Source organism: Rana temporaria, chromosome 1 (assembly GCF_905171775.1).
Source record: "Rana temporaria chromosome 1, aRanTem1.1, whole genome shotgun sequence".
Taxonomy (NCBI): Eukaryota; Metazoa; Chordata; class Amphibia; order Anura; family Ranidae; genus Rana; species Rana temporaria.
The window spans coordinates 415,722,147-415,741,236 of record NC_053489.1 but is presented as its reverse complement, the minus strand read 5'-3'; the positions used below and the strand labels follow the sequence as shown (position 1 = coordinate 415,741,236).

Here is a 19,090-nt window from a genome sequence, read left to right as displayed (position 1 = left end):
CGCCATCCGGTGCTTCTCCGGGCTCTCCCGTGCCATCGGGGGCCCGGAGAGCGAATCGGCCGGCGCGCGTTGCTGAACCATAGAGATGACTGGTGACCAGACGGTCACAGTCATCTCTATGACCGTCGGAGGGCCGGGCGTGACGTTATGACGTCACGCCCGGTACCCGGAAGTAAACAAAGCCGCAATCGCGGCTGTCGGCATGTAATCGGTGAAATGTTTTTCACCGATTTCATGCTTGTAAGCCTGTAGGAGAGATGTGGGGTCTTATTGACCCCACATCTCTCCATAAAGAGGACCTGTCACAGTGATTCCTATTACAAGGGATGTGTACATTCCTTGTAATAGGAATAAAAGTGATAAAAAAAAAAAAAAGTCAAAAAAAGTGTAAAAATAAAAAAATGAAGTAAAAAAATAAAATAAAATAATAAAAAAAAAAAATTTAAAAACGCCCCTGTCCCGGTCGCTCGCGTCCAGAAGCGAACGCGCATGCAAGTCCCGCCCACATATGTAAACACCGTTCAAACCCCACATGTGAGGTATCATCGCGTGCGTTAGAGCGTGTGCAACAATTCTATCACTAGAGCTACTCTGTAACTCAAAAATAGTAACCTGTAAAAAAAATTAAAGCGTCGCCTATGGAGATTTTTAAGTACCGAAGTTTGGCGCCATTCCATGAGTGTGCGCAATTTTAAAGCGTGACATGTTAGGTATCTATTTACTCGGCGTAACATCGTCTTTCACATTATACAAAAAAATTGGGCTAACTTTACTGTTTTGTTATTTTTTAATTCATGAAACAGTTTTTTTCCCTAAAAAAAGGCGTTTGAAAAATTATTGCGCAAATACCGTGCGAGAAAAAAAGTTGCAATGACCGCCATTTTATTCCCTAGGGTGTCTGCTAAAAAAAAAAAATATATAATGTTTGGGGGTTCTGATTAATTTTCTAGCAAAAAATTTTTGATTTTTACATAAAGGAGAACAGTGCCAAAATAGGCCCGGTAACGAAGTGGTTAAATAAAAAAATAAATAAAAGCTGCATGAACACACACAGAGCTACAATACTGTGTGTTTTATATCTGTCTGAAAGTCAAACCTAAAATGGAACTTTATTTTTAGAAAGTTGGTATGGGTAATGTTCCTACAGGGAACATACATTCCACATTAATGCTACCAAAAATTAGTGTGTACTGTAAACTGCCTCCAGCATTGCTACCGTTTCTTCCTGCTGGAGGCTGCCATTTTGCTGAAGCCCAGATCCCCTGAACAGCAGTAAATCATACAGTGGAACTAAACCCATCGATTTAACAATTTCAAAAAACAGTTACATTCCCGTTATGCTGGGAATGACAACTGTCGCATTTGCTGGTTTCCTCAAACTGTCAAACTAACAAACGGCTGGTGTCATAACTGATCACATGTGCAGCACCTTGGCAGTTGCAGATCAAATAGAAGCAGCTTCCTTTGCTGTAAAGCATAGGAGGGTTTAATTCCAATCTAACTGTCAGAAGATCGGCCTCTACAAATTCAGCAGTGCCTAAAAATAGAAAGCAACTGAGCACATGCACAGCAGGGTGAGACCGTGCATTACTGGATTTTAAACATAGAAATTTCTTTTTATAGTGTTTTACATAGCTGTGCCTGCAAAAGGGGCCAGTCTGAAGTGATGTAGTGGGACTTAATTTTCTGACTAAAGTTCTGCTTTAAATGTATTTTTTTTTATTCCTCAGCTTTTATTCAAACACCACCTAGTGATCTTGCCATCAAGGTCTTTGTTCAGGCACTCTAGGGTAACACACCTGTCCCTGTCTCCCAATCAATCATTCTCCCGTTTCGTCATCCTGTCACACACTTCTCCAATGGACACTACAGGTGGCACACATTGCACAGCCATAGTCTGCTGCTGATCCCTCGGGATGAGTTTCCTGGATGCATGCAAGCTGGAAATGTCTGTAGATTAGCGATACTTGTAAGAAGACTGAACCATATTTAGTAAACCAAAAAAAGCAGTTAATGAAATTTTTATTATTTTGTTTTTCTGCAAAAGATTGGTCATTCCGTTGTGGCTTATCCCAAGAGTGCTTTCACATTGAAAGCGCAGCTCGTTTTAGTGGCGCTTTAGCGCTGGTTTTTGGACACTAGCAGGGTGCTTTTATCCCCCCCAAAAAAGTAAAAAACTCCAGTTTTGCAGTGCTTTTTAGGTGCTTTGAAAGCCTTGCCTTTCATTTGAATGGGAAGGGCGTTTTGGGAGCGCCAAACACAGCGCTCTCAACTAGAGGTAGACCGATATGAGTTTTTCTCTGGCCGATGCCGATATTTAGAAATCTGGGCGGCCGATGGCCGATATATGATGCCGATTTTTGCGGCCGATATTTTAGGCCGATTTTTTTTTTTTATTGGTGGCACTGGCTCGTGGCACTAATTGGCACTGGAAGGAAGATGGCACTAGCAGAAGGCACTTATTGGCACTGGCAGGTTGCACTGGATGGCACTGAAAGATGGTACTAGCACTGATTGGCAGATGGCACTGGCAGGTGGCATTGGCGGATGGCACTGGATGGAAGGTGGCACTAATTGGCACTGGACGGTGGCACTGGTATTCGCACTGGCAGGTAGCATTGGCGGATGGCACTGGATGGAAGGTGGCACTAATTGGCACTGGATGGTGGCACTGGTATTGGCACTGGCAGGTAGCATTGGCGGATGGCACTGGATGGAAGGTGGCACTAATTGGCACTGGATGGTGGCACTGTATTGGCACTGGCAGCAGGTGGCATTGGCAGGTGGCATTGGCGGATGGCACTGGATGGAAGGTGGCACTAATTGGCACTGGATGGTGGCACTGGTATTGGCACTGGCAGGTAGCATTGGCGGATGGCACTGGATGGAAGGTGGCACTAATTGGCACTGGATGGTGGCACTGGTATTGGCACCGGCAGGTGGCATTGGCGGATGGCACTGGATGGAAGGTGGCACTAATTGGCACTGGATGGTGGCACTGGTATTGGCACTGGCAGGTAGCATTGGCGGATGGCACTGGATGGAAGGTGGCACTAATTGGCACTGGATGGTGGCACTGGTATTGGCACCGGCAGGTGGCATTGGCGGATGGCACTGGATGGAAGGTGGCACTAATTGGCACTGGATGGTGGCACTGGTATTGGCACTGGCAGGTGGCATTGGCAGATGGCACTGGATGGAAGGTGGCACTGGTATTGTTACTGGCAGATGGCAAGTGGCACTAATTGGCACTGGTGCAAAAAAATTGTGTCACCCCCCCTCAGTACAGACCCCCTCTCCCTCCAATATAGACACCCCCCACTGACCCCCGTAGTACAGACACCAGAGCGGTGTGTGTCCCACGAGCGCGGGCCCCTCCTCCTCTGTGGGCGTAAACAGAGGAGGGACGCCGCGCTAGGTGTACCAAGATGGCCGCGGCTCCGGAGCTAGGCCGAAGCCGCGGTCATTCCTGATGCTGTGACCGCGGTCACAGCATCAGGAAAGGCCACGGCTCCGGCCTAGCTCCGGAGCCGTGGCATCGCTAGCGGAAATTGTAAAATATCGGCCCGATTTGGATGAAAATCGGCCGATGCCGATTTCACCAAAACGGCCAAATATCGGCCGATATATCGGCCTGCCGATATATCGGTCGACCTCTACTCTCAACCCGTCCCAAAGATGCTGCTTGCAGGACTTTTCGGAATGTCCCGCAAGCGCACTGCCCAAGTGTAAAAATTCACACTGGAATCAACGTGTTCGGCTGCTTAGCAGAGGCCATTTCCAGCGCTTAAGCACCTGAAAACCTCCCCAGTGTGAAAGGGGTCTTATAGTTATTGGTTCCAATGAAGCGTAAACACAAGTCGTAAAAAAAACACACAAAATACACACAACAAAAATTTAAATAAAGGATATTAGATCCCTGGGAGCTCTGTGTTCAAGTGTAAGATGGGCAGGAAAATCATCTGTAACGTGATTTGGATCTCCCCCTGGTAACGCTGCACAAATTGGACAAATCTGCAGAGAAAAGAGCATATAAAATAACTACACACATCCATCAGAAAACACAAAAAATGCTAGGCAATAAAAACAAAAAACAAACAAAAAACCCCATCTTCAAGACAGGAAGAAACAATGCAAGCTTACAGAGGTCTGTTTTTTTTTCCCCATGAGCATCTCAAAAGCACCAAATTCCCATGCCTCCATAAAATCCTAGATGCCTCTGTAAAATCCTAGATATCCTTTGACCAAAGTTGGACCAAACAAGAGTTCACCTTCAAAATGGGTAACCATTCAAGGCATATCTCGCAAGGAGCTCCACTGACCAGCATTTTAGCCAGAGAATGGTGCACATACATACAAATAGGAAGGCTAACCGCACCCCTTTTCCTGTCAGCGTTTCATCTCGTATCAGACTGTGCCATACCGTCCCCGCATTTCTCGTTACCGAAGATGAACAAGCTTCTCACTGGGCCGACGCAGCAGCCTTGATTAACAATTCGCTATCAGTTAACACCAGGAAGGCATACAACATGGACTGGAAAACATAGGCCATCCATTTTTGCAGCTCATCCCATCAAGTCTAATTCTTGGGAAAATTCAAAGGAGTAGTCCCCCTTTCAAGCAGACTCCCCATCACGGGGCATATTTTCCAGGGTATGTCCGATTTGCTGGCCAGGTCTCCTTTCGGGCAGCTACCCAGCTTGGTCTTCAAGCGGCTAACAAGCTTTCTACGGGTTCCTCAGACCGGGTGAATTCACTCATACTGGGACGAATTCCTGGAGTCTCTTAATCAGCCAGTTAGTTAGGTACCCTGATCATTTCCAATTGCATCTGGACACGTGCAAGACGCAGCAGATAGGAGCCGGTACAGACATTACATTTTTTTTTTTTTTTTTAAGACCAGCAATGCTTGGTGATGGGTCACAGTTTTGGACCAGCGCATGGTGCCAACAGCAGACAAACCTAGGGATAACCCCCGTAGTTTATTCTGGTCATTCTTTCAGGATAATATTAAGGGCTCTTTCACACGTCCGTGGGTATTACAATACTGGCTGTCATTTTGTCATTCGACAAGAGTAAACAGTTTAAGTCAAAGCTAGTGAAATGTTGTACTTACATTAGTATCTCACCAATTTCACTCTCTCTCTCTAGTTTCCAAGCGAGTTACCACTTTGAAAATGGCACTGCCATATGTACTTACCACTTCGGTTGATGTTTCTGCATGCTCTGAAGTCACATGCTCTTGTAGCGAGGTCTCTGTGTAACCCATTTTACCGCAATAAGGACAAGTAAAAGACTGTGGCTGTTCTACAGAGAAGGCTTCCCCACCATAATATAAATCTGTTTAGGAACAAAAATGCGCAATTTAAAAAATGTGTACATTTATGGTTTTATCTCGCATTGTATTTGTAACTTTGTTTAGCTGCTTCTATGATTCATACACCTCAACCATAATGCAAAGCCAAGAAGGTTATTCTGGATCAGCGTTACGGCTTCTGGAGCCACCTCTGTGTTCAATGGACATAGGCAATTATACTGATAATAAGCAGTCTGGGAGTGCAAGAGATGACAGAGGCTGGAAGTTTAACCTGGACATACAGTGCCTTGAAAAAGTATTCATACCCCTTGACATTTCCCACATTTTGTCATGTTCCAACCAAAAACGTAAAATGTTTTTTACTGGAATTTTCTGTGATAGACCAACACAAAGTGACACATAATTGTGAAGTGGAAGGAAAATGATTTTAATCTATTTTTATTTTCCCTCCGAAAATAGGAGGCAAATCACGGGTGCGTGTTCTACGCCAATGTTACCTGGGGGAGGATGAGCACCACCAGAATCTACCTGAGCAGTCTTGCGATTTCCAGCACTGATCAGGCCGCATTGATGGGAGATGGAGAGGATGCAGATGGGCATTGATCAAGCTGCATTGAGGCTGCAGATGGCCAGTGATCAGGCTGCAGATGGGCACTGACCCTTATTTTTGCTTCAAAGTTATTTATTTAAAAAATATGTTTTTTTTCTGGAAACTTCCCTCCAAAAATAAAAGGTGTGCGTTATACGCCGATAAATACGGTATGTGAAAAGTGTGGCGTGCATTTGTATTCAGCCCCCCTGAGTCAATACCATTTTGCTGCAATTCTTTTTGGGGTGGTCTCTACCAGCTTTGCACATTCTTCTTTGCGAAATAGCTCAAGCTCTATTAGATTGGAAGGAGAGCATCTGAACAGCAATTTGAGTCTGGCCACAGATTCTCAGTTGGATTTAGGTCTTGACTTGACTGGGCCATTCAAACACATGAATATGCTTTGATCTAAACCATTCCAAAGTAGCTCTGGCTGTACAATTAGGGTCGTTATCACAAATTGAATACAAATGCATGCCACACTTTTCACATATTTGTAAACAAACAAAAAAAAATTAGAACCATTTATCATTTTCCTTCCACTTCACAATTATGGGCCACTTTGTGTTGGTCTATCACAGGAAGATGCAATTAGTGGACCTCTAACCAGCTGTTGCAAAACTACAAGTCCCGTCATGACTTTGCTTCTGGGTGTCATGCTTGCGGCTGTCAGAGTCTTGCTATGCCTCATGGGACTTGTAGTTCTGCAACAGCTGGGAGGTCCACTAATTGCATATCCCTGGTCCATCACATAAAATCCCAATAAAATATATTTACTTTTTTGGTTGCAACATGACAAAATGTAGAACATTTCTAGGCTTATGAAGAATTTAAAAGGCACTGTAGATGTGTCAATTTACAGACTGTACTGTGTGGAAAAGAGTTCATCTCTTTTTTAGCTTAAAAATGTAAATATATATATATATATATATATATATATATATATATATAAACACACACACACACACACACACACACACACACACACATATATACATACACAGTCCTGATCAAAAGTTTAAGACCACTTGAAAAATTGCAAAAAATCATATTTTACATTGTTGGATCTTAAAGTGGAGGTTCACCCGGAAATGTTAATTTTTAACATTAGATTCACGCTCATTTTGTCAAGGGGAATCGGGTATTTTTATTTTTTTTAAACGAAGCAGTACTTACCGTTTTAGAGAGCGATCTTCTCCGCCGCTTCCGGGTATGGGCTGCGGAACTGGGCGTTCCTATTTGATTGACAGTCTTCCGACGGTCGCATCCATCGTGTCACGATTTTCCGAAAGTAGCCGAACGTCGGTGCGCAGGCGCCGTATAGAGCCGCACCGACGTTCGGCTTCTTTCGGCTACTCGCGACGCGATGTATGCTACCGTCGGAAGCCTGTCAATCAAATAGGAACGCCCAGTCCCGAAGACCTTACCCGGAAGCGGCGGAGAAGATCGCTCTCTAAAACGGTAAAACGGGAACTACCCGATTCCCCTTGACAAAATGAGCATGAATCTAATGTTAAAAAAAAAAATTCGGGTGAACTCCCGCTTTAACAAGGTTCCAAGTAGAGCTTCAACATGCAACAAGAAGAAATTAGAATGAGACAAAACATTTTTTGAGCATTCAATTAATTGAAAATAACGAACAAACAGAAACAGGCTGTTTTTCAGCTGATCAAAAGTTTAGGACCACATGCCTTTAAAAAGGCCTAATCTGTGCAAAGATGTGGATTCATTGTCCTTTTCTGTCAGGTAGTCACACGTTGTGATGGCAAAGGCAAAAAAACTCTCCCTTTTTGAACGTGGTCGGGTTGCTGAACTGCATAAGCAGGGTCTCTCATCAAGACACTGGACGATCCTCGACCCAAATTAAGGCCCTTACTGGTGCTGACTGCAGCCCAATAACCATCAGATGGCATCTGAGACTGAAGGGCTTCAAAAACAAAAAACTTCTTCAAAAACCTTGTCTCCTTGAACGCCACAGAACTGCTCGTTTGGACTTTGCAAGAGAGGACCACACATGGGACATTCAAAGGTGGAAGAAAGTTTTATTCTCTGATGAGAAAAAATATAACCTTGATGGTCCTGATGGTTTCCAACGTTACTGGCATGACAAGCAGATCCCACCTGAGATGTTTTCTACGCGCCACAGTGGAGGGGGCGCCATAATGGTCTGGGGTGCTTTTTCCTTCAGTGGAACAATGGAGCTTCAGGAAGTGCAGGGGCGTCAAACGGCCGCTGGCTATGTCCAGATGTTGCAGAGAGCATTCCTCATGACTGAGGGCCCTCGTAAGTGTGGCAACGACTGGGTTTTTCAACAGGACAACGCTACAGTACACAATGCCCGCAGGACAAGGGACTTCTTCCAGGAGAATAACATCACTCTTTTGGCCCATCCTGCGTGTTCCCCTGATCTAAATCCAATTGAGAACCTTTGGGGGTGGATGGCAAGGGAAGTTTACAAAAATGGACAACAGTTCCAGACAGTAGATGGCCTTCGTGCGGCTGTCTTCACCACTTGGAGAAATGTTCCCACTCACCTCATGGAAACGCTTGCATCAAGCATGCCAAATTTTTTTTTGAAGTGATCAACAATAACGGCGGAGCTACTCATTACTGAGTTCATGTTTGGAAGTTGGACTTCTGTTTTGGGGGGGGGGGGGGGGGGGGGGTTAGTTTTGGTGGGGAGCTTGAATTCCCTGACCATGTGCCTCGCTCGGGCTGTTAGGGAAATAAACTCCTCCCCAACCTTTGCATCCATTGTGATAAATTTCCAGTGATAGGTAAAGATTTCCTGTATTGTACAATCAAGACAGTATTTTTCCGTGTAGCAATAGAAGAAAAAAAAATGTAAATATAATACATACCAAAGTCTACCCTTGTCAATATGCACTGCATTGGATGGTCAGTTGTATGCCTTGTCGTCGTTGCACCACTTTCATAGCAAGATGCACACAAATCGTAATCGTAGCAAATTAAACACTTGTATCGTCGGCCTCTAAAGTTTCCTTTTAAACATGCATCGCAGCTGACACCTGCACAGAAGAAAATAAACTTTTTTTAGAAAGAAAACGTAAACTATTTGAAATAGGAAGCATTGGGCTCACATTACACTAGAGATTATATGTCCACTTGCCTTCTTTGGTGTTACAAATGTACTGGCCAGACCAGAAAGATGTCACTCTTGCTGCGTCAAAATTAGGCAAACAAAGGAATGACTTATTGGGCAGAGTAGCAATTAATCGCCCGTGTAACATAGGCCTCAGGCTGCCTTCACACTGCTGCAGTGCCGTTGTCCCGCACTGCAGTTTACCTGCATGTTTGGAGTGGGTTAGCTGCACTTTCCCCATATAGTTATATTGTGCCCTTTGTGTTTGGTCCCCTCCAAACACACGGGTAAGCTGCGCTGCACCCATGGTGCAGAAAAACTGCACTGCAGTGGTGTAAAAGCAGCCTTAAAAAGGAGAAGACCAGCCAAAGCTCATTTGGCTGGGCTTTTCCTATGGATCACAGCAATGTACTAAGTTTTGCTGAGGTCACAGAAATCAGTCCAGGTATTGCTTCACCTCGACAATGGAAGTTTGGATCCACCAGGTGCCTGGACTGATACTCATCTCAGGCTCTCAGCAAGCCGCGGAGAGCCTGAGACGCTCTTGCTCCGCCCCCCTCCACAGCCTGATGGGCTGTTAACCCCTTCCCGCTGCCACCTCCCAATGGATCAAAATGCCAGGAGGCAGGCATTCCAATTATGTGACCGCTGTGATTGGCTGTCACAGCAGTCACATTTCCTTGACACTTCAGTTACTGAGCAGTGAGCGTGCTCTGTTCTCAGCACAGTAAACTGTTCATATATAGCCACATATATGCAACCGTTCTGTGTTAAAGTCTACCCACCGAGAGGCTGTATATGTGCGTGCGGCCGATGGGAAGAGGAAAATCAAATTTCACTCGCTCACAAAAACATAGTGGCAGCTGACAAATTAAAGAACAATTTGAGTTTCAACAAAAGCATTTCCTTAACTTCTAACGGGATAGTTATTTACAGATATCACCATATAAGAAACACATATAGATATATAGGGCTAAAGTCAGCTGTTGACTGACATCACTCAGCTGTTCCAGACTCTGAAGAGATCCCGACTTATACCCCTTCAGCCCCGGAAGGATTTTCCGCCTTAATGACCAGGCCATATTTTGCGGTACGGCACTGTACCGCAAAAAAAATGGACATTCATTCTTCCTCACAAAAAGAGCTTTCTTTTGGTGGTATTTGATCACCTCTGTGCCCCCCCCCCCCCAAAAAAAAAAGAAGTGTATTCATCAGTTTAGGTCTATATATATTCTGCATATTTTTGGTAAAAAAAAAAAAAAAAAAAAAATTATAATAGGCGCTAGAGCTGCACAATTAAAATCAATAAAAAATTGTGATCTAGGTTCAACCCTCCTGACGATCTCCAATGCAGAGTTTGCTGATTCTTTCATATAACAAGTGGAAAGACTATCTGCTCACTCAGCTGTCCAAAGAAAATATCCAGGCCGTCTGCCAAGTTTTAACAGGCAACATTGTAACTAATGATCTTAGATCAAAGGGATAAATGTTTGAACGTGTGTGGTGTGTAAAGAAAAAATCTGAGCAGTCTGCCAAGTTTTTAACAACATGAAACATTGCAACTACGGTAATTTCCTTCTTAGATCAAATCTTTTTCTGACACTCGTTTCTTAGAAAAATTACTTGGAACCCCGAAACATATACACATATATATTTTAGCAGAGACCCTAGGGAATAAAATGGCAATTGCTGCAATATTTTATGTCACACTGCATTTGCCCAGCGGTCTGCAATTTGAGAAAAATTCACTTCAATGAATAAAAAAATGAAACAGTAAAGTTAGCCCCTTTTTTGTTTTAATGTAAAAGATGAGGTTAGGCCGCGAGAATCGTGATCCATCTTCTAAGCAAAAAAATAGTGATTCTCATTTTAGCCAGAATCGTGTAGCTCTAATAGACGTATATTGATTTGCGCAAAACTTATCACATCTACAAATTATGGGATAGATTTAGGGACTTTTAATCGTTTTTACCAGTAATGGCAGCAATCTGCAATTTTTAGCGGGACTACGATATTGCAGCAGACAAATCTGATCCCAAATGACACTTTTTGGGGACCAGCGACATTGATCAGCGCTATAAAAATGCAGTGATTAAAAGAAAAAACATGGCACTGGCAGAGAAGGGGTTAACAGTAGGGAGCGATCAAGGGGGTTAACTATGTTCCCTGGGTGTGTTCTAACTGTAGGGGGGATGGGTTGGCAGGGTCATCAGAACAGGGAATTAGCTTGTTTACATAGGCAGTTCTTCGTTCTGCTTCTGTACTAGGCGATCACGGGACGCCAGCAGACATCGAATCAGCCCGACACATGGGCACACTCGCGCAAGCCGCTGTACAGCTATGGCGATTTACGCAGGAGAGCCGACCTGCCCCCGGCCGGCTAGTAGTTGAAGGCTATTGTTCACCTTTAGGAGCATCGCCACCACTTCCAACCAGCCCAGGTGAATAAATGATAAAGAGCCGCCTCAGTCTACACCAAACCCCACACCCTGATGCATTTCACCCCACCCATCCTATAATTAAACCCCGGTGGGCTGCTCTGTATTGTTTATTCACCTGGGCTGGTCAGTAGCAAAGATTTTCTCTTTACATTTACAACCCGCCTGGATAAGGATCTGGACACAAGGATCAGGACCTGTTCTGGGACACAAGGATATGCCTTCACCTCTACTTGAGAAGCACCATAAACAATCAAACAGGTCACCTTTTAAGCATCTTACACCCAAATGCACACCCGGACACAGAAGAAAGGCGGCGTACAGGTACGTTGTCTGGCCTGCCTGTGCTGCCCATCTGCAGTAAATCTACTGTGGGCTAGCGGCAAGTATAACTACTTGCCGCCTGCCCACAGTAGATTCATTGCAGATGGACGGCACGGGCAGGCCAGACAACGTAACAGCAAACTATTTATTTTGTTACACGTTGCGCAAACTGTTGGCGCTATATCACCATCACTTGCTTAAACTTGCAATAGCTTCCATATCAGGAAGGGGGAGCCAACAGGATAGCATATTCAGTGCAATATAGTATATTACACTATAGAGTTGCACGATTGTGGCTAAACTGAGAATCACAATTTTTTGTTTAACCACTCAAGCCCCAGACCATTTTGCTGGCCAAAGAGCAGGCCACTTTTTGCGATTCAGCACTGCGTTGCTTGAACTCACAATTGCGTGGTCGTGCGATGTGGCTCCCAAACAAAATTGACGTCCTTTTTATCTTACAAATAGAGCTTTCTTTTGGTGGCATTTGATCATCGCTGCAGTTTTTATTTTTTGCACTATAAACAAGAACACAGCGACAATTTTGGAAAAAAAAAAATCTATATTTTCCCCCTCAGTTTAGGCCGATACATATTCTTCTACATATTTTTGGTTTGCGCAAAAATTATAGCGCCTAAAAAACAGGGGATAGTTCTATGGCATTTTTTTTATTTTTTTAAACTAGTAATGGTGGCGATCTGCGATTTTTATTGTGACTGCGACTTTATGGCGGACACAGGACACATTTTTGGGACTATTGTCATTTTTACAAAGATCAGCGCTATAAAATGCACCGATTACTGTGAAAATTACACTGGCAGTGAAGGGATTAACCACTAGGTGGCGCTGAAGGGGTCAAGTGTGCCCTAGGGAGTGCTAACTGTAGGGGGGATGGGCTGTGTGGGACAGGACAGTGATCACTGCTTCAGATTACAGGAAGCTGTGGTCACCGTCATGTCACTAGGAAGACTGGGGAAATGCTTGTTTACATAAACATTTCCCCCCCTCTTCCTCAACGTGACATTGAGTCCGCGAGACCCGCAGTCGGAGGCACGGAGCTTGCGGCAGGCACATCCACAATGCTGCTTCTTAGAGGGGACGAATATATACACGTCCTTCTGCCTGTCCGTGCCATGCTGTCGACATATAGATGGTCGGCAAGCAGTTAAAATAAAGATCATGATTCTCGCGGCGTAACAGTCTTTTTAACATCACAAAAAAAAAGAAAAAACTATCAGGCTAACTTTACGGTTTCGTTTTTTTTGTTTTTTTTTTAATTCATTGAAGCATTTTTGTTTTCCAAACAATAGCATTTCATAGACCGCTGCGCAAAATATTGCAACAGCTATTATTTTATTCTCTAGGGTCTCTGCTAAAAACACACTAATATATTATATAACATAAATAAATTAATGTTTGGGGGTTCCAAGTAGGGGTGCACCGAATGGAAATTTTCGTGCCGATACCGAAAGATGCACTAGGCCGAAAACCGATACCGAAAACGACAGTTTTTAAAAAAATATTTGTTTATTTTATATATTTGTATTATATTTATTCAACTTTTTAATATCATCAATTTAAATTAATATGAATTTATTGTTGGCCATTATTGGCACCTTTAGTGCAAGAAAGGTCAAGAAAAATCTCCTGCAATCTCTTGCCTAAAACGTAAACACACTGCTAATACACCCTGTTCCAAATTATTATGCAAATTCTATTTCAGTGTCACAAAGATTAAATATATTGTTTTTCAGTGTAACTCCTGGATGGCAGTGTGTCTCAGGGCTCTTTTGATAACTGAAAACAATATCGGACACCTGTGATAATTAGATTGCCAGGTGAGCCCAATTAAAGGAAAATCTACTAAAGGAGGGTGTTCCACATTATTAAGCAGAGCGCCATTTTCAAGCAATATGGGGAAGAAAAAAGGATCTCTGTGCTGTGGAAGAGAGTTAAGCGGAGGGCCACACAAAAAGTGAACCTCCACTTTTCAGAACCCCCCTCACATTTGGCATCTTTCAAGGGGGAGGGGGGTGCAGATACCTGTATAGTACAGGTATTTGCACCCACTTCTGGGAATAGACTCCCGCGGGAGTTACGCACCTGATTTTTTTTCGTGGGACCTCCGCTTTAAGTAGTTCAATGCTTTGAACGATGTATGAAAACATTAAATATTTCACGGAAACTTAAGCTGATCATCGCACTATTAAGAGATATGTGGCAGATTCAGAGCAGATGGGTTTCTTGCAGATAAAGGCACATTGAGGAAGATTTCTGCCAGATCCATGCATTGTATCAAGAGAGCAGCTGCTAAAACACCATTACATAGCAGCATATCCCCTCCTTTATCTTGATGAGCTGCCCCATTGTATCATCTCCAAGCTGACTCCAGCTAAACGCCATTACCCCCGCCATGACTGACAGCAAATCGGGGGCAGGGCAAAGAGAGAAGTGGGTAGTGAGCTGCAGGGACAGACATGGAGGTAGGAGTGAGGGGAGGCGATGAGGAGTGTGGGACAAGCCTACAGAGGAACATGAATAGGGGGAGGACATGGGGAGTGGAGAAGACAGCGCAGTAGTCATGGATCATTTCTCTTTCACTCAGTGGCCCTGTCCCACATGTCACCTGTAGAGGTCGACCGATATATCGGCCGGCCGATATTCAGTCATTTTGGAGAAATCGGCATCGGTCGATTATTATCCAAATGTGGCCGATATTTAGCAGATCTGCATCAGCAGAGTGTGGAGAAGGAAGGAGGCACATGGGGTTCCCCCTCCCTTCTCCACACTGTCTGCAGAGCAGTGCCGTGTGTGTGAAACACTAAGGAGATAGAGAATGGAGCTGTCGGACTGATATCGGGGTGGGCGGGACTCAGCTGCCCAACACCAGCCAATGCGATGAGATCTTTGGCTGGATAGCTGCCCACCCCGGGTGCCGCCCACCTCCAACATCACGATGAATCTGAGCTCCTCTCTCTCTCTGCTCTCACAGTTTCACAGCACATAATGTAGCTGATAATGTGTGAAACTCTCTCTCCATACAGTTTCACATGGTGCTGCAGAGAGAGAGGAGCTCAGATTCATCGTGATGTTGAAGGTGGGCGGGATAGCTATCCAGCCAATGATCTCATCCCATTGGCTGGTGTTGGACAGCTGAGTCCCGCCCAACCCCGGTCCCGCCCACCTTCAACATCACAATGAATCTGAGCTCCTCTCTCTGCAGCACCATGTGAAACTGTATGGAGAGAGAGTTTCACACATTATCAGCTACATTATGTGCTGTGAAACCTGCCAGTGCCATCTAATGCCAACCATCCAGTGCCACCTGCCAATGCCATGCCATCTAGTGCCACCTGCCAATGCCATCCAGTGCCACCTGCCAATGCCATGCCATCTAGTGCCACCTGCCAATGCCATCCAGTGCCACCTGCCAATGCCATCCAGTGCCACCTGCCAATGCCATCCAGTGCCACCTGCCAATGCCATCCAGTGCCACCTGCCAGTGGCAACGCCATCCAGTGCCACTTGCCGATACCATCCAGTGCCACCTAGCAGTGCCAATGCCATCCAGTGCCACCTGCCAATGCCAACTAGTGCCATCCAGTGCCACCTGCCAGTGCCAACTATTGCCATCCAGTGCCACCTGCCAATTAGTGCCACCTGCCAGTGCCAACCAGTGCCATCTTCCAGTGCTAACTATTGCCAATTAGTGCCACCTGCCAGTACCAACCAGTTTCACCTGCCAATGCCATCCAGTGCCACATGCCAATTAGTGCCACCTGCCAGTGCCAATTAGTGCCACCTGCCAGTGTCACCTTAGTGCCACGTGCCAACCAGTGCCACCTGCCAATCAGTGCCATCTGCTATTGCCAATTGGTTCCATCCAGTGCAACCTGCCAGTGCCAATTAGCGCCACCTGCCAAAAAATAAAAATCGGCATCATATATCGGCCATCGCCGCCCCAAATTCTAAATATCGGCATCGGCCAGAGAAAAACCCATATCGGTCGACCTCTAGTCACCTGTGTGGAGGGGGTATGGTCCGGGCCGGCTCAAGACATTGTGCAGCCTGGGCCCCAGAATAAAGTGCTGTTATTTCATTTGTATAAAACTGAACTTCTTTTTAGACCCCATTTCCTGGACAAAAAAAAAAAGCAGACCAACAGGTTATGAATGTGTTTTGCAGCGTTTGTTTCAGCATGGCCATGGAAACTGTCAGCCCAGCAAATGCTAGGGAAACAAAAGTCCTTACCATATTAATGATGCATCTGACAATTTCTACAGCAGAGAAAGCAAGCCTAGACCAGTTTCCAAGCAGCAAATATACAAGCCACAAGTCTCAGTTACAGAACTGCTTTATTTATTAATCACTCACAACCAGTGAAAGTGTACAGGGTTGACAGACAATAGCAACATAAAACCAAAATGGAAGTATTTGAAAACCATTTTACTGTAATGCCAAATAGTAACGGTTAACTTGCGCTTACATTTTTTGGCAAAATTTAAAAAATGGAACACTTGTACAGGATAAGCTTTGCAAGGTATTCCATCATACAGATGAAATGCTAACATATGTGCATTTAAGAGGACTGTTTATCCACTTAAAGGGGTTGTAAAGGTTTGTTTTTTATTTTCTAAATGGGTTCCTATAAGCTAGTGCATTGTTGGTTCATTTACCTTTTCCTTCGATTTCCCTTCTAAATGTTTTATTTCCTTTGTCTGAATTTCTCACTTCCCGTTTCTCCTCAGTAGGCTTGGTTAGTCACCCAGAACACCTTACTGAGGAGGAACAGGAAGTGAGAAATTCAGACAAAGAAAAAACATTTAGAAGGGAAATGGAAGGAAAAGGTAAGTGAACCAACAATGCCCTAGCTTAAAAGGAACCTATTTAGAAAATAAAAAAACAAACCTTTACAACCCCTTTAACCAACTTAATACAGGGCAGTTACACCATTCCTGCCCAAGCATTTTTCAGCCTTCAGCGCGGTCGCATTTTGAATGACAATTGCTTTGTTTTGTTTTTTTAGGAAAAAAGACACAAAAAAAAATTCTGTCAGTACATTTTGTAAATAAGTAATTGTTCTCCTTCACCGATAGGCCCTTATAATAGACTTACCTGTGGGTAAAAAAAAAAAAAAAAGAAAGGATAACAACTGCTTTCATCAGAATGATCAAACATATTTCATCCTTATTTCATTAGTAAAAATGAAGCAAGAAATTTAAGTACCTTGGCAACATTTATTTAATTGCACTTTTCTCTCCAGGTAAACAAACCAAATAAAAATGTCAAAATCAGGTGACCCTTTATTTGATCTTACTGGAGATGGATCTGAGGTGCACAATCCATCCGTTTTTCCACGTTGTCAAGTTTGAAACCACGGCCTGGAATATAACACATAATCCTTCATTATAAATCTGTTTAAAAACCATGCAAGGCAGGTACAAAAAACAAACTAAAGAGAAAAGGTTACCCAGCGCATAACAACGAAGAAGTCTGCATAATAGCCCCCACTATCCACCCTAATCCGTTCCTGCTTTTCAAAGATCTCAATAAATTTATTTGTGACCTATCAAAATATTTTATCATATATCATATCACGAATATGCAGTCGCCTCCCCTAGAGTTATCCTTGGAAGATTCTGATCTTCCTATCCTCAATGACTAAGAAGAAGTATATCTGGAAAGTCACCATGACGACTTAGAAAGGTTGTCCCAACATTGCCCCACCTCTCCACCTATACAGCATACCAACCTTACACCCAAGTCAAATTTCAATCCTGTTACTGTACATTAAAAAAGAACCGTACATACAGACTACCAAGTTGTATATTCAGATTTCAATAATATGTGTCAATATTAGTCCCCAAAAAAAAAATCCAACCTCATCAGTTCAGAACGAAAGCCATTGGTGGATTTGGCCAGTAACAAAAACATTATCATAAGGCCGATAAAGGAGGTGGAACAGAAATTCAGAACAAACATATATACATTCTTGAGGCTACAAGAATATTGGATTCCAATACCTATAAGAAACTTCCCAAATACCCCCTTCCCTTTTTTTCTTTGGAGGCTGCAACATTAACCACTTAAGCCCCAGACGATATTGCTGGTCAAAGACCAGGCCACTTTTTGCGATTAGGCACTGCGTCGCTTTAACTGACAATTGCGCGGTCGTGCGACGTGGCTCCCAAACAAAATTGGCGTCCTTTTTTTCACACGAATAGAGCTTTCTTTTGATGGCATTTGATTACCTCTGCGGTTTTTAGTTTTTGCGCTATAAAACAAAAATAGAGCAACAATTTTTGAAAAACAATTAATATTTTTTACTTCTTGTTGTAATAAATATCCCCCAAAAATATATATATAAAAAAAAAAAATTTCCTCAGTTTAGGCCGATACGTATTCTACATATTTTTCGTAAAAAAAAAAAAAAAAACGCAATAAGCGTTTGATTGGTTTGCGCAAAAGTTATAGCGTTTACATAATAGGGGATAGTTTTATGGCATTTTTATTATTTTTTTTTTTTAACTAGTAATGGCGGCGATCAGTGATTTTTATCGGTACTGCGACCTTATGGCGGACACTTTTACGAGCGATCGCGGGTGCCCAGCGGTGATCGGGGGCGAGCACGGTGCGCGCCCCTATTGGCTGCTCGGCGAGATGACGTTCTCATTTACCCATGTTATGGATCCAGAAAAACTTGCTTTCTTTAGATCGAGAGCTTTGCCATGATTGTTCTACCATCCATGCTTCCAATCATGTAAAACACACGGCTGGTAATTCACTCCCCCACTATAAAAGCTGCCTAAATGAATCAATACTCCAAAAAGTCAATATTATAGAATCCAAAATTGCATCCAGAACTTTCATTTCCATAGCCAGAGAGAGCTTCTAAATTTAAAAATTTGAGAAAGGTTATCCACCCCCTATAGTGTCCAATGCTTTTGAACACTATAAACATCCACCCCAAAAAAGAAAAGAACAGCAACAACCAATTCCAGATTATGCGTTTTACCACACAGTTCCACGCCAAGTATAAGAATATGGAAAGTATCGTGTCCAAACACTGGTCCATCCTTCGTGAGGATCCCTTTTAAAGGATATCATCACACCTAAACCTAAATTATCATACCGTAAGGCCAAAAATATTAAAAGGAAAGTTGCACAGAGCAAAATGAAGCCATTCCAATCCATACATAAGTACCACATTCCTGCGATACCTCTGGTGGGCATGTTTCAATGCCGGAAAAAAAACTATGCCCAACTTGTCAGTACATAGAGCATGGCCAAAAAAGCTTTATAGCTAAAGGCAAGACATA

At 43.6% G+C, this 19,090-nt stretch overlaps 1 protein-coding gene across 1 annotated transcript in view; it reads right to left on the bottom strand.

Moving 5' to 3' along the window:
* KCMF1 (potassium channel modulatory factor 1) overlaps nt 1-19,090 on the bottom strand; it is a 67,418-nt gene that overhangs the window by 7,420 nt on the left and 40,908 nt on the right. The window contains exons 2-4 of the mRNA XM_040324937.1: nt 8,768-8,935; nt 5,201-5,340; nt 3,913-4,014 (exon numbers count right to left, since the gene is read on the bottom strand). Coding sequence (XP_040180871.1) covers nt 3,913-4,014; nt 5,201-5,340; nt 8,768-8,935 — 410 coding nt within the window. The remainder of the gene's footprint in view (nt 1-3,912; nt 4,015-5,200; nt 5,341-8,767; nt 8,936-19,090) is intronic.